At 43.8% G+C, this 25,394-nt stretch overlaps 1 protein-coding gene across 1 annotated transcript; it reads right to left on the reverse strand.

Moving 5' to 3' along the window:
* Positions 1 to 597: 597 nt before the first annotated feature.
* On the reverse strand, positions 598 to 25,000 carry oit3 (oncoprotein induced transcript 3). Its single transcript, XM_072583517.1, has 9 exons — positions 24,864 to 25,000; positions 18,730 to 19,104; positions 12,830 to 12,940; positions 8,533 to 8,655; positions 6,729 to 6,851; positions 5,724 to 5,884; positions 3,689 to 4,104; positions 2,774 to 2,873; positions 598 to 1,038 (listed from the first exon to the last, which is right to left on the reverse strand). Exons 1-9 carry the CDS (start codon positions 24,925 to 24,927, stop codon positions 871 to 873), a joined length of 1,641 nt encoding a protein of 546 aa, XP_072439618.1. The 5' UTR covers positions 24,928 to 25,000; the 3' UTR covers positions 598 to 870.
* Between the last annotated feature and the right edge of the window lie 394 nt (positions 25,001 to 25,394).

A 25,394-nucleotide genomic window follows, 5' to 3' on the forward strand; every position in this document is an offset into this window, starting at 1 on the left:
AAGGGTAATAGGGGAAAAGGCAAAGAAGTGAAGTTAAGGATTATCAGAATGCCTACAATCTCATTGGGTGATATAGCAGACTTGATGAGCTGAAAAATCAACTTAGAACATAGAATATAGAACATTACAGCATAGTACAGGCCCTTCAGCCCTCGATGTTGTGCCGCCCTGTGAAACCAATCTGAAGCCCATCTAACCTATACTATTCTATTCTCGTCCATATGTTGATCCAATGACCATTTAAATGCCCGTAAAGTTGGTGGGTCTACAACTATTGCAGGCAGTGTGTTCCATGCCCCTACTAGTCGATGAGTAAAGAAGCTACCTCTGACGTCTGCCCTACATCTATCACCCTCCATTTAAAGCTATACCCCCTCGTGCTAGCTATCACCATCCTTGGAAAAAGGCCCTCGCTGTCCACCCAATCTAACTCTCTGATTATCTTATATGTCTCAGTTAAGTCACTGCTCAACCTCCTTCTCTCTAACTTCTACTCTTACGTCGTAAGGTTTTAGGTGGAAGAGGCAGCAAGTCTGAGAGAAAAGACGCATGAAGGACATATTCATTCAAAGGATTTGAATCCAAATAAGACTTGAAGTATATTGGGGCATCTTTATTGAAGTGGTATAATTACAGTGACAAAAATTAAGGGATTATTTTCAAAACAGAATACTAAACATTATTGTATTTGGTCATTCAGTGTCTTACATGCACGACAAAGTAGTCAATTTTCATTAATACTACAAAACTAACTGGCTATGTTTCACTACAAAAAATAAGCAATGATTCGTTTTTGCTTTTTATGAAGTATACACAAATCAAAAAGCTCTTCAAAGCATAGATAGAATGTTGCGGCCGCTCTAAGATCCATTATTCTGTGTCAATCACGATTGGACCTCCAGTGAGGAGATGGTCCCTGAGGTGGTCTCTTTCCTCTGGCTCGGTGGATCTGCGCATCCTCCTTCGGCATCCCTGGGAGCAGCGTGACTTGGTGTCCTGGGCCCCACACACCAGGACTCGGCAGTGCAGGTACACTTTCTACAGAGTGAGGAGACCAAACATCAGTGGCCAGTTGCAGCCTCCATTCTAAACCCAATCCTCAGAGCAGATTTTACACATGAGGACTCCCCCTCGCACAAAGGCTCAGTCAGTGGCAGGGTTGATCAGTGAGACTGGGTGATTGTAGAATCAGTTATACAGGACAGAAAGAGGACATGCAAGCTCATTGTATCTGTGTTCAAACTTGATGAATAGATGAGAGGGGAGCCCATGACCTAGTGGGACGATTGCTGGACCATTGATCCCAAGATCCAGTTAATGTTCTGGGGATCTGTGTTTGAATCCCACCTTGGCAGATGGTGGAATTTGAATTTTTAAAAAAATCTGGAATTAAGGGACTAATGATGACCATGAATCCATCATTGTCAATTGTTGGAAAAGTCCATCTGATTCAGTGATGTCCTTTAGGGAAGGAAACTGCCATCCTTACCTGTTCTGGCCTACACATGACTCCAGACCCACAGCAATGTGGTTGACTCTTAATTGTCCTCTGGGATGGGCAATAAGTGCTGACCTAGCCAGAGACTCCCTCATCCTGTAACTGAATAAACTCCCACTTCCATGCCTTTGCTGTTTAATTGTTTTACTGTAAACTCTTCTCTGGGATGTGGGCATTGCTGGTAAGGTCAATATTTGTTCCCATCCCTAATTGCCCTTGAACTGAGTGGCTTGCTTGTCCATTTACAAAGGGTAAACCACATTACTGTGGGTCTGGAACCACACCAGGTAAGGACAACAGATTCTGGCCAGACTAGGTAAAGACAACAGATTCTGAGGAAGGATCACTAAACTGAAGGGATTAACTCTGCTTTCTCTCCACAGATGCTGCCTGACCCGCTGAGTTTTTCCAGCAATTTCTGATATTGTTCTTGACAGTAACATTAACACTATTATTTTTTAGAATTACCAGATCAGTATCTATCATCCTTTCAGATAGTACCTTCTCTATAGAACAACTCAGAGTGTAAGTTTTTTTTTCCTTTCATATTCTTCTCTGGTTTTGTTTTACCTTAAATCTGTTTTCACTGGCTATTAACCCCTGTGTCACTGCGAACAAATTCTCCTTCTTTATTTTGTCATAATTCCTCATGAATTTTAATACCTCAATCAAGTTTTCTCTTCACCATCTTTGCTCTGAAGAAAATTATGTTAAATTCTTCCATCACTCCACATGACTGAGGTCCCTTATCCCTGTTACCACTCAGTAAATCTCATCTGTACCTCTCTATAAAGCCTTGAGAGCATACCTTCAGTGCTCAGAATTAGCCACAATGCTGTTACCATCAGTGTTCTCATTCTGCATCAATACTTGGGATTGATCCAAGTTGGCTATATTGTTTTCTCTGGCTGTGTGTTTCATGTAGTCTCACATGAAGCAAGGCTCAGCATTAGGAGTACAAGGTCCTACAGACACGATCTAGTTCATAATCCCCATCATAAGAAGCCTCATGGTCAATCTGAACTCTGTCACTGTCAAAATTGTTCTAATTGGAATCATACCTTGATTGCACTCACTGATCAACCCTGTAGCTTCCTGTAACGAAAGGCTAACAGGACAAGACGATAGCAGATTCCACAGTCTTCTCCTGTGACCATGTGAAGGCGAGAGGTTCTGCACCTTTCTGGTTGAAAAAGGATGTTCATTCTCAACCATCAGTTTAAACTTTCAGGGTGCAGCTTAAGTGTTCACTCTTCCTGTGAAAGAAATTCTCACCTTATTGTCCTTTCCCACAAACTTGAAGACGGGGACATAGAAATGTTTCACTAGATGATCCATGGATGTCTCCTGTTTGACTGTATCATCATTGATGCAGCTGTGAAAGCAGAAACAAAGCACTTATTTAAACTCCATTACATTTTCAAAAGAAACTATCTAGTTGGTTTGAGTTGCTATATTCAGGTAAAAGGCTCATAAAGTCTCATTCACTTTATTCATAGTTTACTGACTAGTGTATTTGATATTAGCTGGGTGTGAAGAATCTGCCCTTGGGGAATGTGGAGTTGGGTTAATTCAGAGAGTTTCTGGGTTAGTTGGTCACTCGACATCCCAAGAGGTGATAGAATTGCTTGTAGAGTTTGTGTTGGAGAATGTGATTGTGGGAGCTACACTTTATCCAGAAACAGAAGAGCATTCCTTTGATTGCCCAGTGCTTGCATTAATATGTCACAGTCATGCAGCGAATCAGAATAAATAGGTGCACATTTTGTCCAATTTAGATTTGTCAAAGTAACAAGTCACACTGCGGAAAGGAATCCCTTGGTTTTGACTAAAGGGAATGCACCATTTCCCCACAGATCTGATAAAATGTATGTATGAGCCACATAAAGATCCCATTTAAAATCTACCCTGTAATGGGCCCATCTAATCTCCAAATCAGGAGTTCATTTCCTCCTTTCATCTTATCTCCAATGTTCTCAGGATTGACTTCCACCCTACTCAAACTCTTAAGTGAAGCTCCCCCTCTCTTGCTCAGTCCATGCTTTCTAACATTCACCTATTCCCTAATCCTGATAACTGCAAGATGAAAATGTCTGATTGTCAAAGTGTGCCATTTTTTCTGGGCTTTTGTATAGTATCCGTATGAAATCAATCCTCTTGAAAACGATTCTGGGTCCATCTGCAACTTACCCATCCTTGATGAGGTAGTGCTTCATGATATCATCAGCGTTGACTGAGGGAGTAGCAAAGCAATTCTCTACAAGAGTTTCAAGCCCATCCACATGCATGACAGGCTCAATCCCAAAGTACAGCGAGTCTCGGAGTTTCAGAACTGGAGGCGTCTCCTTGTAAATCTCGTCAAAAGCTTTTGATTTGAAGATCTCCAGAGCAAAAGGGAAGAGCCCATGGTTTCTGCCCATGATCTCTAGTAGGGAATTTGCAGGGTTTGGCACATAACCCTCAGACACAGTGTACTGGCAAGGGAACTCGCAGGTGATGGGGATCACCAGTTTACTGGTTCGGATGATAAAGTCCCCATTACTGCCGGGAGTCTGCTTAGGAATACCAGTCAGTGTGTTCCTTGCAATTATCTTGTCACCCACAACCTGGAGGAAAAGGTTCAAAACTGTAACATTAGCTAAATACTTCACAAACATGGAAGAAATGTCGAGACTGGAATTTTGAAACAATAACAGAAATTGTTGGATAAACTCAGCAGCAAGAGGGTCACTGGACTCAAAATGTTAGTTCTGCTTTTGTCTCCACGGATGTTGTCAGTTTGCAATTTCTGCTTTTGTCAGCCAAATATTTTCCTACCTTACAACCATTCTAGTGCGAACAATTTCCCTAAAGAAGATTGCATCATCGATGGCATTGCTCATGGATTGGAATCCTGACAATGAAATTAATGGATTGCTATGGCATTGCTATGGGTAGTCAATGATCTGGAGCCTAGATTGTGCTGCTTATTAAGGGATTTGTGGCTCCCCCAAGGTATTGCTCATAGCTATTGGGTCCAGAGCACAGATCGTGTTGGAGCTTGGAATTAGTGTATCTTCCCTGGCACTGCATATTGGTAGTATGGGATGTGGAGTACAGGTTGTAATGTTTAACGATAGAATTAATGGTTCTCCTCTGGCATTGCCCATGGGGTGCCTGGGATCTCAAACACAGGTTGCACTCTTTAGCTATGGAATTAGTGGATATCCTGTGGCATTGCTCATCTGAAGTCTGGGATAGGAAGCACAGATTATGTTGTTTATTTATGGATTCCAATTCAAATATTGAGCTGAATGAACAGGTAAGTGTATAACTCCAGCAGACAAGGGCTCTTGCAGTGTAATTATAGTGTCCCTACCTTTGAGCCAGGAGGCACAGGTTCAGGTTCCACCTGCTCCAGATGTGTGCAATAACATATCTGCACAGATTGATGAGAAATATTTATAACCCCAGGAAAGGCTCAACCTCAACATAGATGCAGAAGGCCATGGAATCAGACAGCATGAAAACAGGCCCTTCAGCCCAATTCGTCCATGCTGACCAGATTTCCTAAACTGAACTAGTCCCATTTGCCTGTGCTTGGCTCACATCCCTCTAAATGTTTCCTATCCACGTATCTGTCCGAATGTCTTTTAAATGTTGTAATTGTACCCAGCTTGTTCCATATACGCACCACCCTCTGTGTGAAAAAGTTGCCCCTCAGGTCCCTTTTAAATCTTTCCCCTCTCACCTTAAACCTATGCCCTCTAGTTTTGACCTCCCCTATTCTGGGGAAAAGATCTTGGTTATTCACCCTATCCATGCCCCTCATGATTTTATAAAGCTCTATAAGGTCACCCCACAGCTTCCTATGCTCTAGAGAAAAAAATGTCCCAGCTTACACAGCCCCTCTTTATAACCCAAACCTTCCAGGCTCAGTAACATCCTTGTAGATCTTTTCTGCACCCTTTCTGGTTTAATAGCAACCTTCCTATAGCAGGGTGACCAGAATTGTACACAGTGTTCCAAATGTGACCTTACTAATGTCTCACACAGCTGTAACATGACATTCCAACTCCTGTACTCAATGATCTAACCAATGAAGGCAAACATGCCAGACACCTTCTTCACCACCCTGTCTACCTGTGAAGGAACTATGTACCTGCATCCCCAGGTCTCTCTGTTCAAAAACACTTAACAACACTCCAGAACATTCTATTGAAAAGGATTTAGTTTGTGTTGTTACCTCAATGGCTGTGCCACAGCTCTTCAGATTAAAGTTGATGTTAGCATGAGTCCCATTGGAAAGTGCTTTACATGATGCATTCAGGAGGTAGAGGTCCAAACCCCCGACTAAGTCCTTGGGTACAGCCACTTCAATCAAATCAGACTTGCACTGCACTGGCACTGGCAACAGAAAGAGATGACAAGAGAGAAACAAAGGGTAGAATCATGGGGTTATCTTAAAGGATGTGAAGAAATGTCTGTGTCGAGGGAGCTGAGGTGGAGATGGTTGAGAGCATCCAGTTCTTAGAAGTTAGTAATACCAACATTCTGTCCAGGTCCATCCACGTTGACAGTACGGTCAAGAAAGCACACCAATGTCTCTACTTTCTCAGGAGGCTAAGGAAATATGGCATGTCCACAATGACTCATTGCCAACTTTTCTAGATGCACCATAGAAAGCATCCTATCTAGATGCTCTGCCTAAGACCTCAAGAAGTTACAAAGAGTAGTGAACACAGCTCAGTCCATCAAGAAACCCAGCCTTCCATCCGTTTGCTCCATCTCCACTTCCTGCTGCCTTGGGAAAGCAGCCAATATCATCAAAGACCCCTCTTCCACGCTCTTCCATTGGGCAGAAGATATAAAAGGTTGGAAACACAAACTTTTGATTCAGATTCAAGAACAGCTTGTTTCCCACTGTTATCAGTTTAATGAATAGACCTCTCATGCATGAGAATTGATCTTTCTCTGCACCTTGTCAGTAGCTGTAACACAATATTCTGCATTCTATTCTATTACTCTGATATAGCAATGTAAGGTATGATTTTCCTGGATAGTATACAATATACTATTTCTCATTGTATCTTGGCACATGCGACAATAATAAAATCAAATCAAAGGACTGAGACAAAGCGAATTATCATAGCTTTTCCCTGCAATGCTCAATAAATTCCCATATTGTATGTAACCTCACTAATGGCTTGTTATACATGCCCTGTGATGTAAGGGAAGTGTCTGGATTTACCTTGACAGGTGTGATTGTCCTCTGACAGCATTAATCCACGTGGGCACTCGCACTGATAGCTTCCGTCCACCTGCACACAGTTGTGGCTGCAGCCTCCATTACTGTTGTGACAGCCTTCAATATCTGTGAGATCAAACATAACACACCGGTGAGTCGAGGAGAACAGAGAGGATACAGCTTCACGGGATGGAAGCAATCTGCCTCTGTTTCTCACAATTGGTCTCCCTCACACGTGGAGCTACAGGTATCACAGCATTCACATTTTGCCAGAACCTCATCCTGAAAGAAATGGCAACATCTTGTCTGTCTTTCTGTCTCAATAAAAAGCAGACTGACCACAGCACACTGATATCCATCTAAACTGCGCTGCATATTAAAGGATTTGTGAATCTTCAATGATAATACTCAGAAGTTGTGGCATCTGAAGCACAATTGCGCTGTAGCATGGAATTAGTGGAACCCCTGGCATTGAAAATTGGTAGCAATGATTTACAAGAATGTTTCCCCAAATGAGAGTGTTTGATGACGAGGCAAGTTATGGGTGTTCTCTTTAGCCAGGGTTGTGAGTAGACCTACATTAGGTTTAACCTGTCCATGTGGAAACTGGGTCTCTGTACATTGGGAAAAACTATTCCCATTGGCAGAAAGACTGAGAAACAGATCTTTATTATATTTGCTTATGGGATGTGGCCACCCCTAACAAGTCCAATATTTATTACCCATCCCTAATTGTGGTTGAGGGCAGTTAAAAGCTAAATGCAGTGCTATGAGTCTGGAGTCACATGTAGGCCCAATCTAGATAAGGAAGGCAGACTTTTTTCCGGAAAAAGGTTCTCCATGGAGCAAATAGACTTAAAGTGATTGACAAATAAATCAGAGGTCACATGATAATTTGTATTTTTAACAAGGGATTGCTTAGGATCAAGCGCATGCTACCTGAGGAGACAATGGAGGCAGGTTCAATTATGGCTTTCATTGGGCCATTATCTGAAGAGTAAATGTTTGCAAGGCTATGGGTTGGGGGGGGTGGAGAAAGGCTGGACTAACTGAGCTCACAGAGAGCTAGCATAGATATGACAGGCTGAATGGTCTACACATGTGCTGTAAATATTTTGTGAAACAGTCAATGTTGCATTTCATATCTACAACAGTCCATGAAGGAGTCAGTCACTGACTGGAAGCTCATGCAATCTTGCAGTGGGTCACTGAGACATTAATAAATGGGAAAGGTTCTGGCAGGACATCAAACAGCAAAGTGGCACAAATCAGAGTCCAATTCTATCCACATGGCGTAAGTACCATGGATGGTACCAAGAGCAGTCCTACCTCTGAGAGCCGCAGAACCCATTGTTGCTCCAGGCTGACATATTTCTACAGAGGGGAAAAAGTGAGGACTGCAGATGCTGGAGATCAGAGTCAAAAAGTGTGGCGCTGGAAAAGCACAGCAGGTCAGGCAGCATCCGAGGAGCGGGAGAGTCGACGTTTCTGGCCTAATCTTACTGCAAAGCCTCTTCCAAGGATGCCCACCTTGAAGAGGTTCTCCTCCTTCCTCCACAAGGGTCTCAGTGAGTCTCTCTCTCTCACTGCATTCCTCTGCCCTGAAGCTCTTCAGGCAATTCCTGATGAAGAGCTTATGCTCGAAACGTTGACTCTCCTGCTCCTTGGGTGCTGCCTGACTGGCTGTGCTTTTCCAGCGTCACACTTCTTGACTCATATTTCTACAGAGACCCAGTTTCCACATGAACAGGTTAAACCTAGCTTCCTGCCGCCAGAGATGTTTTCCAAGCTGGAAGTTCTCACTCACCTTCGCAGGTGGCAGCATTGGTGCCCAGAGACCTTCCGATCCCACACTCACAACGGAAGGAGCCCTGCAGATTGATGCAGGTCTCACTGCAGCCACCATTATTGACCTCACATTCATTGACATCTGTGAAGGTGAGAAGCCAGAGGGGAAATAATGGTTACACACTACAGATACACAACTTCATAATGTTTCGATCAATCATTGAACATCCAAGCAAATTTGTTGCATAAGGACTGAGAGGCTTAATACTTGGTTGAGTGTGCAGAGTGAGAATTGCCCCTCCAGAGTAAAGCAATGTAGGCACGAGGACCAGGAGTAGGCCCTTCAGCCCTTCAAGCCTGCTCTGCTGTTCAATATAATCATAGCTGATTCTCTATTTCATAGAACCCCTACAGTGTGGAAGCAGGCCATTTAGCCCATCAAGTCCACACCAACCCTCTCAAGCACATCCCATCCGGAGACACCCCCACACTATCCCTGCAATCCTCTGAACACTTAGGGCACGGCCGACTCACCTGACCTGCACATTTTTGGATTGTGGGAGGAAATCAGAGCACCCAGAGGAAACCCACGCAGACACGGGGCGAATGTGCAAACTCCACACAGACAGTCACCCGAGGCTGGAATCAAACTCAGGTCCCTGGCGCTGTGAGGTAGCGGTGCTAACCACTGAGCCACTGTGCCACTCCTTACCTCAATGCCAAATTCTCCCCACACCCTTAAACTCTATAAAGTCTAGCAATTTATCTATCTCTTTTTTTAAAATATGTTCAGTTACTTGGCCTCCACATCCTGTTGTGGGAGAGAGTTGCACAGCTTCACTACCCTTTCAGTGAAGAAAGTTTTCCTCATCTCAGTCAAAAACCTTTGCAGTATAATTTGTACTAAATATCTTTGTGTGTGGGTACCATCAAGGTCAAAGTGGTCTGGGATGGATGAGGAGAGACACGTTTCTAGTCGAACAAGAAGAGCCTTGTTGCACTGATGTGAAACTAAAGTCATAGAGTCATTGAGATGTACAGCATGGAAACAGACACCTCCGTCCAACTCATCCATACCGACCAGATGTCCTACCATAACCTAGTCCCATTTGCCAACACTTGGCCCATATCCCTCTAAGCCCTTCCTATTCATATACCCATCCAGATGCCTTTTAAATGTTGCAATTGTACCAGCCTCCACTACTTCCTCTGGCAGCTCATTCCATACATGCACTGTGAGATAAAAGTTGCCCCTTAGGTTCCTTTTAAATCTTTCCATTCTCACCTTAAACCTATGCTCTCTAGTTCTGGACTCCCCTATCCAGGGAAAAGACCTTGTTTATTTACTCAATCCGTGTCCTTCATGATTTTATAAACATGTGTAAGGTCACCCCTGAGCCTCTGACGCTCCAGGGAAAACAGCCCCAGCCTATTCAGCCTCTCCCTATAGCTCAAACTCTCCAATCCTGGCAACATTGTTTCACAGCATTCTTCCCATAGGAGGAAGACCAGAATTGCACGCAATATTCCAAAGTGACCTAACCAATGTCCTGTACAGACGCAACTTGACTTCCCAACTCCTATACTCAATGCTCTGGCTCAGCTCTGACTAATAACGACTAGCATACCAAACACCTTCTTCCCTATTCTATTTACCTGTGGCTCTACTTGCAAGGAACTATGAACCTGCACTCCAAATGTGTATTAACTGGAACTATTTACAGTTGGTAGGAGTATCACGCGTATTACTATGGAGATAGGAGCACTTAGTGGGCGGCACAGTGGCACAGTGGTTAGCACTGCTGCCTCACAGCACTAGAGATCTGGGTTCAATTCCCGACTCAGGCGACTGACTGTGTAGAGTTTGCACATTCTCCCCGTGTCTGCATGGGTTTCCTCCGGGTGCTCCGGTTTCCTCCCATAGTCCAAAGATGTGCATGTCAGGTGAATTGGCCATGCTAAATTGCCCGTAGTGTTAGGTAAAAGGGGTAAATGTACAGGAATGGGTGGGTTGCGGGTCGGTGTGGAGTTGGAGATGAAGTCAAAGATGGGCCGAAGGGCCTGTTTCCACACTGTAAGTAATCTAAAAAAAAATCTAATGAACCTCAGGTCTGTCTTCTAAAAAATGCTGAAACGATACAGGGTGGTCCATTTTGGACTGAGATGAGGAAAACTTTCTTCACTGAAAGGGTAGTGAAGCTGTGCAACTCTCTCCCACAACAGGATGTGGAGGCCAAGTAACTGAACATATTTTTTAAAAAAGAGAAAGATAAATTGCTAGACTTTATAGACTTTAAGGGTGTGGGGAGAATTTGGCATTGAGGTAAGGAGTGGCACGGTAAGCACCACTGACCTTCACACTACCCCACGGCCAATCTGATTATTCCATGCATGCCATTTTCCTCCCTGTCACCCGTAACCCTTGACCCATTCCAATCAGAAGTCTATCCAGTCCTGCCTTGAATATAGCCAATGACCTAGCTTCCACTCCCCAATGGGGCAGAGAATTTAAATCACTAAAGACTGCTCTGGGAGAAGAAATTCCTCCTCATCTCTGTCTTAAATGGATGATCCCTTTTTTTTGAAACTGTGCCATCTAGTTCTGTGTTCCCCAAAAGAAGAAACATCCTCACAGTTTCTGTAAGGTTGCTGAGCTCTAAGCTGCACCCTTTGAAAAGTTGGAGATGAAGTCAAAGATGTTCGCACATTGCAGTTGATTGACTTCGATTAGAATATTGAGTATCTGAACTTGCCCATCTCAAATTTCCCTAGATACTCATAGAGTCAAAGAGAGGTACAGCACAGAAACTGACCCTTTGGTCCAACCCATCCGTGCTAACCAGATATCCCAACCCAGTCTAGTCCCATTTGCCAGCACTTGGCCTATATCCCTCTAAACCTTCCTCGTCATATACCAATCCAGATGCTTTTTCAATGTTGTAACTGTACCAGCCTCCATCACTTCCTCCAGGTGCAATCAGTTCACTCCGTCAGTTTGTCTGTACAGTATTCGATTCTTTATAATAATTAAATAAAATCAACTTCACATACTCAAAAGAATAATGCCAAAACTGAATAATGCCTGCCCATATTAATTAATGACACAAGCTTATGGCTCATGACTTAGCTGTAAGTCATGAGGTTCTGAGTTAAACTCCCACCCCAGAGGCTTAAGGAACAAACATCAAAGCTGATGGCCCCCAGTGGCTTACTGAGGGAGTGCTGCACTGTGAGAAGTGGAACTTTTTAGATGAGACACTAACCTGAGGTGCCATCTGTCCTTTTGGGTAATTGTTCAAAAAAGTACAGGAGGACTTGCGTAGCGTCCCTGGGCAGTAGTTATCCCTTAACCAGCATGGCTGATGGCAGATTATTGGGCCACTGTGGCATTGCACTTTGTGGGAGCTTCCTGTGCACACTTTGGCTGCCATGTTTCCTACAACTATGACTACCCTTCAAAAGTATTTCATTGCAGAGTGCTTTGGGGTGCCCTGTGGTTGTGACAGGCACTATACAAAAGTAGGTTCATTTCTCACCATACATATTAATGTACAGATGTTACCATGTTTAATGCTCTTAAATGAAATTTAAGCCGTTCCTCGGCATTGATAAATCCACATATACACTTAGCTTATAAATTCCTATTGTCTGGAATTACAATTTCCAAAGTTGGTTTGGTGGTGCTGAGGCAGTCCATTTGGTGCATCTAGCTCATCCTTCCAAAGAAATGAATTAAAATTATTTTAAATGACGATGATATCTGCACATTTGATGCATATTATGAAAGCAAGATTTGCATTTAATTAGACTTTATTCCCAAGTTCCTAATGCCCCTCAGGACGGTGCAGTTGCTGAAGCATTTTTGCAATGTAAGAAATTGAGCAGTCTGTGCACAGTAGGATCCCACAAACAGCATTGCGCTATTGGCCAGTGCAGGTTCTAGTTAAGGGGGAGCCAGAGTAGCATGAGAAGAGAGATGCACTTGTAGATGAAGCTCAATGGGAGATAGTTTGGAAGGAGCATTCTGCATAGGAGGTCGGGCTGAATGGCCTGGTTCAGTGCTGTGAGTTTCACGTGGTGTTGTAAACTCAACATTGTCACATCTAGAAATTCACATCTCTCTCTCTCTCTCCCTGAATAGCAGCTCCCAGGCTGATGGTTTCAAACACATCACAACAAAAGAATTATTAACCCACCCTTCAATAAATTCAACCTGGATGGAAGAACATTTAATTCTCGCTGTTTTTCAGCTTACACCAATGGATCCACACTCTCCCATTTGCCTCCCCTGAGAACAGTCCTTTGGAATTCCTTACCCAGGCATGTCTGGGCATCTGGGCCCAGGACGGTACCAGCAGGACATTGGCATTCGCCTTCACCAACACAGTGCCCCTCACAATCCGCGATATCACAAATGTCATAGAAATCTGTGAATGACAAAATTCCTGGTTAGTGGGAGGTGGCAACCTCACAGCACGAGAGAGTTCCAATATGACCAACAGACCATCCTATTGTGAACAGAGGCACGGAAATCTAAAGAATAACAGCAGAACTGACGGTTTATGAAGTGATGTTGGAATTGGGGCTGTGCACATGCCTTTCGTTTTCATAGAATCCCTACAGTGTGGAAGCAGGCCATTCAGCCCATCGAGTCACACTGACCTTCTCAAGAGCATCCCACTCAATCCCTATAACCTTGCGTTTCCCACGGCTGATCCACCCAGCCTGCACATCCTGGGACACTATGGGTAATTTAGCATGGCCTATCCACCCTAACCTGCACATTGTTGGACTGTGGGAGGATACCAAGGCACTCAGAGGTAACCCATACAGCCACGGGAAGAATGTGCAAACTCCACACAGACTCCACACAAACTCCACACCTGAAGGTGGAATCTAACCTGGGTCCCTGGCACTGTGAGGCAGCAGTGCCAACCACTCGGCCACCATGCTACCCAATGGCTTACAATCTGATGTCCCCACTTTGCAATGCCGGCAGTGATTAATCAGCTGAACGGCTATGGGTCTGGGCTGGGCTCAGTGAAATTCCCAGCAAAGTGCTGCTCTTCTATCAGTTAAATTGAGTGAGGGTGGGAACATGGCTTGGCGAGTGCACAAACTAAAAATTTATGGCATCAAATCAAACAGTCAAGGGACACAGCAAGTGGCATGTCCACCGAGTGCTTAGAACATAGAACAGTTCTCGGCCCACAATATTGTGCTGAACATTATGCCAAATGAAACTGATCCCTTTTGCCTGCCCTTGATCCATAACCCTCCATATGCATAAGCCCTTCTTCAGGAAACATGACCTTGCATCTGTCCTGATGAGTGCATGACAAAAAAGCTTAATCAGCATGTTCTGTTCATATTCATGTACTTATCTAAATGCCTCTTGCTACATGCAAACGATTCCCTTTATTACCAAATGATCGTTTCCACTAGTTGGTGAGCCGGAAACCAGAGGATCCAACTTTAAGATAATTCCCAAAAGGATTGGGGGAAATGAAGAGAGTTGACTTGGCATAACCAGTTTGGATCTTTAAAACTCTTTTGTAGGATTTTATCCCATTTCTTGTCCATCCCTAACTACCCTTGAGTAAGAGACGGTGAGCTACCCTGCTGAAGCACAGCAGCCCCCCTGCGGTAGGTAGCTATTATAATCTGGAATGTACTGCTTGGAACAGATTCAAGGGGCGCTTTCAAAAGAGGATTGGATGCAGACACCTGGTAACACAGAAACTGAACATTGGTGAAAAAATAGACATGCTGAATAAGAGTTATGGTCGATAAATATCAGGACAGATGCAAGAGACACTCTAACACCACCTCCTGCAAGTTCCCCTCCAAGCCATTCACCATCCTGACTTGGTCGTTGGATCAAAATCCTGGAATTCCCTACCTAATGGCATTGTGGGTCAACCCACAGCAAGTGGACTGCAGCGATTCAAGAAGACAGCCTACCACCACCTTCTCATGGGCAAATAGGGATGGGCTATCAATGCTGGCCAGCCAGTGACACCCAAGTCCCACAAATGAATTTTTAATGATGCCAAATTTCAAAGGGAGCAGAATTTTGTAAGGAAAGGGAGTTAATTGGTTGGCAAGACCAAGCAGACCCAACTTGCCAACCAATCAGCACCTTTTCCTCATGCAGTATAAAATTAGCGTCAAAGAGTCATGTAGCACGGAAACAGACCCTTTGGTCCAACTCATCTGTGCCGACCAGACATCCCAATCTGATCTAGATCCAATTACTATCATTTAGTCCATATCCCTCTAAACCCTTCCTACATATGTCCCCACCCAGTGCCTTTTACATGTTGCAATTGTTGAAAAATGTGGTGCTGGAAAAACACAGCAGGCCAGGCAGCATCCGAGGAGCAGGAGAATCGACGTTTCGGGCATAAGCCCTTCCTCAGGAAACATGATCTTGCATCTGTCCTGATGAGCGCATGACAAAAAACTCCATCAACATGTTTTTTTTCTCCGAATTTGTACATGTATTTGAAAAAGAAATATTTGCAGAGCTCCAGAGAAAGAGCAGGGGAATAAGATTAATTGGATAATTCTTGCACTGGATCTGGCACAGGCTCAGTGGAACAAATGGCCTCCTTCTGTGCTCTGCAATTATATTGTTTTCTAATCTGACCTGATGTTGACTGTCAGGTGATGTGCTACTCTCAATACAGAATACCTACTAATAAAATGTGATGGGAGTGTGTTACATGAAGCAAGTGTGACTCTTGCAGCTGGTGTTCACTCCAGGCAAGATTTCCAGTAAATTCTAATCAATAAGCAGCAGACCTCCTGGTGTTACTGCTAGAGCACAACTTTGGGCTATTGTCAACAAAACCTGACAGGGTAAGTACAGGAAATAAGTGTGACACTTCCGGGAAATAGATACAATGAACATTTGTAAAAATAATGATATGGTACATTTCCTTTGGGGTGTGTCAGAATGATGAATGAATTCACTGGAAGGAAAGATAAATATATCTGAAGCATAAATCTAATTAAAATAGGACGTGAAGTAGGATGAGGGGTCTTGTGTGGAACATGTGACCTTTTCTTAAACTCTTTCAAGAGACATGGGTTGCTTGGATTTGTTGCCGATCCCTAATTGCCTGGAGGATAGTTAAGAGTTAACCACATTGCTCTGGATACACATAGGCCAGACCGTGGAAGGGTGCACGACTAATGGAAATCAGTCAACCAGATGGGCTCTGGCAGTTGCTATTATGCCAGCTCTTTATTCCAGATTATTACTGAAGTTCACCATTTGACGGTATTTCATGCCCCCAAACCATTATCCTGCTGGTTGGGGATTATTGATCCAGTGCATTATCACCTCACAACTACCAGCCTCTGTATCCATGCCATAAATTCTGTGCAGTATTAATTGTACAAAAGGAGAGATATCCGGGAGGAAAGTGATAATGATAGCAGAATTAAATTCAAGAAACACTTTCGCAGTTCAAAGGTTAAGTTGCAGTGAGGCTTGTAATAGATAAAAAAATTCACATTGCTATTCACCAAGGAAAAGAACATGGATGATGGTAAGATTAAGGAGGGGTATATTGATATTCTAGGGACATGTTGATATTAAGAAGGAGGAGGTTATGGACGTCTTGAAAAACATTAAGGCAGCTAAATCCTCAGGTCCTGATGGGATCTATCCCAGGATACTGAACAAGGCAACAGGGGAGATTGCTGGGACCCTGACAGAGACCTTTGCGTCCTCTTTCACCACAGGTGAGGTTCCAGAGGACTAGACAATAGCCAATCAGATAATTCAGGAAATTATAAAACAGTGACCCTTACATCACTGATTGGAAAATCACTGGAGATTATTCTTAGGGATAGGATTCACTCGCATCTGGAAGGTGTTGACTAACCTTTACTAGAGTTAGTCATCATGGCTTTGAGAGGTCTGGTCTCACAAACTTGATTGGGTTTTTTGAGGAAGTGATGAAGATGATAGATGAGGGCAGGATAGTTGATGTGTCTATATATAGACCTTACCAAAATATTTGACAAGGTCCCTCATGGTAGGTTGGTCCAGAAGATTAAGTAACATGAGATCCATGGTGAATTGCTAAGTTGGATACAACATTGGCTTGGTCATAAAAGACAGGAGGTAGTTCGGGAGGGGTGTTTTCCTGCCTGGGGTCAGTGACCAGTGGTGCTCCTCAAGGATCAGTACTGGGACCTTTGTTTGCAATAAATACAAATAATTTAGATAAAAATGTAGCTGATCTGCTTAGTAAGTTTTCAGATGACATGAAAATTGGTGGAGTCGAAGGTAGTGAGGAAGATTGTTAGTGGATACAGCAGGATATCATTCAGATGGAAAGTTGGGCTGAGAAATGACATGTAGTTTAATCTGAACAAAAGTGAGCTGATGCATTTTAGGAGGTCAAATGCAAGAGCAAAGTAAGCAGAAAAAGCACGCTTGCTCGGAGCATTGATATACAGAGGAATCTTGAGGTGCAAGTCCATAGCTCCCTGAAAACAGCAACACAAGTGGAGAAGGTGGTAAAGAAGGTGTACGGCATGCTCGCCTTCATTGATCTTGGCACTGAGTATGAGAGTTGGCAAGTCATGTTGTAGCTGTATAAAACATTAGTTAGGCCACATTTGGAATATTATGTGCAGTTCTGGTCACCACATTATAGGAAGGATGTGGGGGCAGTGGAGAGGGTGCAGAAGAGGTTGACCAGGATGTGGCCTGGATTGGAGTGTATTAGCTATGAGGAGAGGTTGGATGAATTTAGATTGTCTTCTTAGTGAGGGAGGCTGAGGGGCGACCTGATAGAAGTGTATAAAATTATGAGAAACATGTATAGAGTGGGTAGTCAGAATCTTGTTCCCAGGGTGGAAATGCCAAATACTAAAGGTTTAAGGTGAGAGGGAGAAAGTTTAAGGGAGATGTGTGAGGTATGTTTTTTACTCAGAAGATGGTAGGCGCCTGGAACATGTTGCCAGGGAAGGTGATAGAAGCAGATACAGTTGCAATGTTTAAGTGGCACTTAGACAGCCATTGAACAGGCAGGGAATAGAGGGATATGGACCATATGGAGATGGGATTAGTTTAGAATGGCATCATGGTCAGCATAGACATGGTGGGCCGAATGGCCTGTTCCTGTACTGTTTTGTGTTCTAACATTTGGAACAGGGAAGATAAATGCATGGAACAGAGAGGGAGCTGAGAATAAAGGACTGAGTCGGCTACAAATTAAAAAAAAAAGCACAAGGGATGTTATGAAATTGTGTTATGAACAGCATGGGAACATGCTAGAAAAGATAGCTACTAAACATCCAGACCAAATGCCCTGGAGAGGTGAGGCACAGGTGAATTCTATTTCTTACTTTAAATTTGGCCAGTGATTTAATGGACATTCAGTAATATTGTCCCAACTCTGGACCAGGAAAACCCAGGATGAAATCCCGTCACATCTAGAGGTGTGTAATAACATCTCTGAAAAGATTAATTAGGAATATACCGGAATTATTGGTCTATTGAAGGAGGGACTGGCGCATTGACAGAGACCAGCATTAAAGCTGAGATATAACTCACACTGACCGAATGAACAAGTTTCCAATAAAAGACAGCGGTGTTTTGGTAATGTCATTGGTCCAGTAATCTCAAGACCCAGACCAATGCTCTTGGGTTCAAATCCTCAAGATAGTAACCAGAGAAATTTAAATTTAATTTATCAATCTGGAATATAAACCTAGTTTCAATTATGTTAACCATGAAACTTCGATCAATTGCTGTAAAAAAGCTATCTGTTCACTAATGTCCTTTATGGAAGGAAATCTGCTATCCTTACCCTGTCTGGGCTACATGTGACTCCAGACCCATGGTGATGTGATTGACTGTTAACCTCCTGCTGCAGGGACCCTCACAAGTCTCTCAGTCCAAGGACATTTCGGGTCAAGCAATGAATGCGGGCACTCCACCAATGTCACAAAAGAGTAAAAAATTTAAAATGGATTTGGAATGCATCTGTCATTGTTCAAATTTGGTATTAATTGGCACTAAAGCTGCCAATTAACTGAGGAAAGTGCCCCAGTGTGGGGATTGTTGCAGTCGGAGCTGTTTGATGTACCTGCTGGTGGCAAAATTCAGGCAGGGGTTTGATTGGCAGGATTGGCATTACCTTGGCAAGCAGAAGAGAAAGTAAAAGACCCAGAAGCATTGAGTACTTACGTCCGCAGTAGACATGGAAACAGACGCTAGGCTTGGGCAGCCGATAGACGTAGTAACCCTTCAGGCAAGCCTTCACATCCACCATGGTGCTCCACAGGCAACAGTTGTCATTGAAACTGGCACATGCCTGTATCGAGACGATGCCGTCGGATGGCATGGGATGACTGCCATTCAGCCAGATGGGCGCGTGAGTACCACACAGGTTCTCCTGGATGCAGAAGGTAGGCATGGCATCGCCTGCCATCCCAATGAAGCGGTACCACTCTCCATCCATGTTATTGTCGCACATGGGCGTCCCATGCGAGGTGTTAATGTGGTGCTCTGTGTTGCGCCAAGGCTCATTCAAGCTGATGTAGGCAGAGCAAGGATCCACCACTGCCAATGGGAAAGACTAACATCATTCCACAGCACTCCATTGACACATAATTTCATTGCCATTGTAGAGTCTACCCCTTTCCAACTGCACTTAAGAATTTGACTTACCAAAATGGGCTTTTGTACGCGTGCCTTGTCTTTAGAATCATAGAATCCCTACAGTGTGGGAACAGGCCATTTGGTCCAACAAGTCCACATGGACCCTTCGAAGAGTAACCCACCATGACTCATTCCCCTATCCTATTACTCTAGATTTCCCCTGACTAATGCACCTAGCCCATACATCCCTAAACACAATGGGGCAATTTAGCATGGCCAATTCACCTAACCTGCACATCTTTGGACTGTGGGGGGAAACTGGAGCACCCTTCATCTTTCGGGACTCCATATGCTGTGTGTACACAAGATGGCAACTCTGCCTGATGGTTGCAATGAGGGTCCAAGCCACTCATATAGAAATCGTTTGATTCACTATAAAGTTTGCTTCATATCTTATCATGTGCTTTGCTGCTTTAACTAAATTAACCCACAGAGTTAATCAATTCCCAACAAGCGATTGATTTTTAGACCATTACCATTCACATGGCAATGTGTCATCCATTTGTACTGAGAATTCTAAATAGTCAGTTACTCACCAGCCGAACGTCAGTAAAATCTTCTGCCCACGACCGTAGGAGACAAGAGATGGAGAAAAGAACAGGGGAGGATTAGAAATCTAAAAGCAAAAAGCAGGGCAAAGGAAGGTTTGAGTCCAGCAGTTTGAGAAAGTGAAGTGGGAGGCGGAGAGAGAGAGATGAGTGAAACCCTGGAATACTGACCAAGAAGAGAACGACACCGAATGCCCAGGGAGAGTGCAAAGGATTAGACAGGAACAGGAAGCTCCAGTACCATCACAAACAATACCACTGGTGGAACAGCTCCCTTAAGCAAAGAAGATGGTTTTGCGGAACATGCGAACACTGTTTGAATCATGCAAATAGAATTGTCTTTGATTTATTCCTGAACACATCTACACCGAGATCTAACAGGACTCACTCTGCTCTATGTGTGCCACCAGATTAGATTCAGATGGAAGGTACAACACTGACATTTATGAAAGAAAAACATGCATTTTATACAGCACTTTTCATTGCTTCTAATCGCTCCTGTGTGTCTCAGAGACAAAGTAATACCTTGAACACAAATTGAAAGTGCTGGAGAAACTCAGCAGGTCTAGCAGCAGAGAGAACAATAAAGTTCATGTTTTGAATTCAGTGACCCTTCAATATTTAATATTTTCAAACAGGCAAGTTAAGCAACTGATTGATAAAATCCCTACAGTGTGGGAATAGGCCATTCAGCCCAACAGGTCCACACAAACCCTCCAAACAGTGTCCCACCCAGACACACCATTTCCCTGGGCCAATCCAACTAACCTGTACATCTCTGGACTGTGTGAGGAAACCAGAGTACTCAAAAGAAACCCACACGGACAGAGGGAGAATGTGCAAACTCTGCACAGTTAGCTGCCCAAGGATCAAATGGATCCCAGGTCCCTGGAGCTGTGAGGCAGCTGCACTAAACACTGAGCCATTGTGTCAATTTGACAAACAATAACAAGATGATCAAGCAGTTAAACTATTTTGCTTTCTATAGGTTGAGGGTAAGTGTTCGTCAAGAGAGAACTTGATCTTCAAGCTATAGATCATTTATGTCTTTTTGTTCAAATTAGTTTCATATACAATGCAAATTAGCAGCACTTTTGCCAGTTTGACATTCCCTGAGATTTACACTGAATTGTCATTACCTACAGCACTGAGCAGGGGCTAAGTAAGCTCAATTGACTATATGGCTGGTTTGGAATGCAGAGTGACACCAACAGGACTCTCCTTCTCAACCCCTCCCTGAGCCTAAGGCATGGTAACTCTCAGATTAAACCACCGCCCCAGTCATCTCTCTCTCTCTAATGAGATGGAGGTGTCGAATGTAAGAAATATGTAGTGTCGTGACAGAAGCTGGGGGTCCCCTGTACAATGGGTTTCAAAATGCATTCCACGTAGCCAGAGAGAGAGACACACACTCTCCTACATACTCACACACCCTCCCTCACACACAAGCTCTCTTTCTCATACGCACACATACACCCCTTGCACTCACACCAATCCATGCACCCTCTCACACATACCCCATCACACTTAGACACACGCACACTTTAACCAAGCTTATATGCACACATATATACACACACACACACTCTATCACGTGAACTCACACCCACACGCACACATTCACATGCACACTCAATCTGTCACTCCTACATGTGCACACATATAAGCTTATGGGGTGAATTTGTTTTTGCAGAATTATGTTTTATTTTGCTCAAAAACTACATGAACCTATGTAAGACTCTGTAAAACCATACAGAGGGTTTGTCAGTCTGACAGAGCATTTGGACACAGACAGACTTCACACCAATTGTTTAAAAATGGTCCAAAGATGTGCAGGCCAGGTGAATTGGCCATGCTAAATTGCCCATAGTGTTAGGTAAGGGGTAGATGTAGATCTAGATGTAGATTAGATTAGATTACTTACAGTGTGGAAACAGGCCCTTCGGCCCAACAAGTCCACACCGCCCCGCCGAAGCGTAACCCACCCATACCCCTACACCTACACCTACACCTACATCTACATCTACCCCTTACCTAACACTACTGGCAATTTAGCATGGCCAATTCACCTGACCTGCACATCTTTGGACTGTGGGAGGAAACCGGAGCACCCGGAGGAAACCCACGCAGACACGGGGAGAATGTGCAAACTCCACACAGTTAGTCGCCTGAGGCGGGAACTGAACCCGGGTCTCCGGCGCTGTGAGGCAGCAGTGCTAACCACCGTGCCGCCCATAGGGGTATGGGTGGGTTGCGCTTCAGCGGGGCGGTGTGGACTTGTTGGGCCGAAGGGCCTGTTTCCACACTGTAAGTAATCTAATCTAATCTAATCTAATCTAATCTAATCTTAAAAGCCAAGCTATCTTGGGAATGTAAGTTAAAAGAAGTTCTGAGATTTATATATCAAAGAACAGAAACCAGCATATCCCATTATAAAAGATGAAAGTTTTAATCTGAGATTGTTTACTGTATCACATCTCCATGACGTTGGACACCTTTGGCTATAAATTCTGTGAGCATGATCTTAGCCTCCACAACCACCTGATGAAGGAGCAGCGCTTCAAAAGCTAGTGCTTCCAAATGCTGTAAACCTGTTGGACTGTAACTTGGTGTTGTGTGATTTTTAATTATCTCTCATGAGAGAGCAGTCCCATGGTCCGGTTAGACTAAGGCAACTTCACTATTTTACCTGAAGCTCAACTCAGAGATGAAAGATTGCTGCTGTAAAGCCAAGCTGATATCTAGTATGCAAGATTGACTTGAGCACCTTGAACATTTACTTAAAGTGGGATCATATGTGGGCGGCACGGTGGCTCAGTGGTTAGCACTGCTGCCTCACAGTGCCAGAGACCTGGGTTCAATTCCCGCCTCAGGTTACTGACTGTGTGGAGTTTGCACATTCTCCCCGTGTCTGCGTGTGCTCCGGTTTCCTCCCACAGTCCAAAAACATGCAGGTTAGTTGAATTGGCCATGCTAAATTGCCAGTAGTGTTAGGTGCAGGGGTAAATGTAGGGGAATGGGTCTGGTTGGGGTGGACTTGTTGGGCCGAAGGGCCTGTTTCCACACTATAAGTAATCTAATCATTTACCATCTCATGCCCGACACCCATTTTCGGCAATTATTCACAATTGAAGGCTCAAAAGCAAAATGCTGGGAATCCGGAATAAAAAAATCTCAGGATGCTGGGACTGCCCTATGATGAGAGATTGGCCCTGTCATTCTCTAGATTTGTGAAGAGGGTTAGGTGATCTGATTGAAATCTATAAAACATTTGAAGTGAGTAGGGAACCAGAGGCACAATTTAAAAAGAAAGGCCTAAGACATAGGCCTGATATAAGTGAGAAATTGCTTACTCGGAGGACCGTGGCCCTTTGAAATTCTCTAAGACAGGCGGCTGTGGAGTATATTCAATGGAAAGATTGATAGATTTCTGATGACCATTGGTTAAAGTGTAATGAGGAAAGCTTGGGTAAAAGGTGTTGAAGTGTTTCATCAGCCGTAATCATATGAAACAGACAGGCAGGAGGCTGGAGGAACACAGCCGACCAGGTAGCATCAGGAGGTACAGAAGTCGACGTTTCAGCTGTGTTCTTCCAGCCTCCTGCCTGTCTACTCTGGATTCCAGCATCTGCAGTTTCTCTTTTGTCTCTAATCATATGAAATGACGGAGCAGGTGATTGGCTTACTCCTGTTCCTATGTTAAACAAAAAATGCTGGATAATCTCACAATGTCAGGCAGCATATGTGCAGAGAAACCAGGTTCACATTTCAGATTGAGATCCTTTCATCGGGAGGCTGTTCTGATGAACATTCACCGACCTGAAACACTAACACTGTTTCTCTTCATAGATACTGTCTGACCCATTCAGCATTTCCAGCACCTCTTTTGTTTTTATTTAGAAAATGGAGCATCTCATTGTGCCATACTGTTATATGACAAAGGATTGCCAGACAGCTGTTAACAAACTTGAGAGAGCTTAATGTAATGACATTTTTAACTGAACATGTTCACGAGGACAGTAATAAAACAGAGCTTGCTGGAAAAGCTCAACAGGTCTGGCAGCATCGGTAGAGAGAAATCAGAGTTAATATTTCAGGTCCAGTGACTCTTTCAGTAATAAAGCAGAATTGATTAAAGGGGGGAGTGAAAAATTAAACAAGCCAAATCCCAGAGGTTAGTCAAGCTGTAAACAAAGATGAAGGAAATTGAAAGTTCCCAGAAAGGATGGTGAAATTGCCAGATGATTAAATAATACACACAGGGTAAATGACAATATATAACTCTAATGGAGGTCAATCATACATTCGATAAATGTCAAAAACAACTCGTTAATTCAGGGAGAATGTCTCAAACTCAAAGGACAGGAAACTTCTGGAAGAGGATAAACGTAATTGGGGCAAGAGCATGGGACTTATTTTAAAATAACACCTTTCAGCATGTTCTAAATAGCTTCATAATCAATTGTGCAGAGCAAGATCCCAGCAACCACAATGAGATGCAGTTCCTCTCTCTGACAATGTTGGTTCAGGAGTAAACCTTGGTCAGGAGTCTGCTGGCGACTATGACATTAACCCATGGTGGAATTTCACACCCAACTAGCAGCAGGCTGACAGTGTAACACCCACCCTTCCCACTGCCATAGTTATTGCAACAAAGGGTCAACTAGGTTTCAAAAGCAAGCATCGGTGGGGGGGGGGGGGGGGAGTAGCACTTGAAGGTGAGGGTGATACCAACTGAACCATCAAATCAGTTGTAAGACACTCACTGAAAGTACAGACTTTGCATTCTCTGCTGTTCAGCTACGGTAAATGGATCTGAAGGAATGGATAGATGATCAGACAAATACAGATTTCTTGGCCTCATAGTCCTCAAGTGTTAGAGCAATTCAAGGCTGTCTGTACTTTGCAATTGAAAGAATACCTTCTCTACTGGTGTCAAAAACACTACAGCTCAAACAACATCAGTAAGTTTTCAGCTTCTGCTCTTAATCCAAATGCAGTGTCCTCTCAAGTAGCACTCATTACCACTTGGCTCTTCCTGGTCACTCAAAAGGTTGATATAGCTCAGCTTTTGAAACAGGCATCAGTGAGAATATCTCCACTGTGACTTACCAAAGGAAACTGAGGTTCGAACCCCAGCAGAGAGAGCCAAGCTCAGCAGGATCAAGGATAACATTTTCTTCAGCTCTGGTGTTTGTGACTCTGATCCTCCCTGAAGTTTCAAGAAAAGACTGCTCCTTCTAAAATCTGTCGGAGGGGTTTTATCTCTTGGATAGTTTCTTTATCCGGCCACAGGAAGGAGGGGTTGGATGTGTAGCTTCAGCCTTGGCCTGGGTTGTTTTCAAGGATGATTTGCTGAGAAGCCCCTTCTGATAGGGATGCTATTTTCACCCATCCTCCTATTGTCTTCAATTTTATTTATTTTTTTGCTTGCAAGTTCCCGGTTATCTCATCCCACAGAGAACAAGATAGGAGGCCATGACCATTTCCACGTTCCTGTCCATCGACTCGGTTCTGGCCATTATATTTCCTGTCCTCTCTCTATGACCGGATAATCTCTACAGAAAGCATCATGTGGCAACGATGATATGCCGGGCAGTTGGTTCCCTTTTAGCACAGGTTGTGACTTTTGTAAACAAGGAT

The sequence above is a fragment of the Chiloscyllium punctatum genome, chromosome 13 (assembly GCF_047496795.1).
Source record: "Chiloscyllium punctatum isolate Juve2018m chromosome 13, sChiPun1.3, whole genome shotgun sequence".
NCBI classification, from domain to species: Eukaryota; Metazoa; Chordata; class Chondrichthyes; order Orectolobiformes; family Hemiscylliidae; genus Chiloscyllium; species Chiloscyllium punctatum.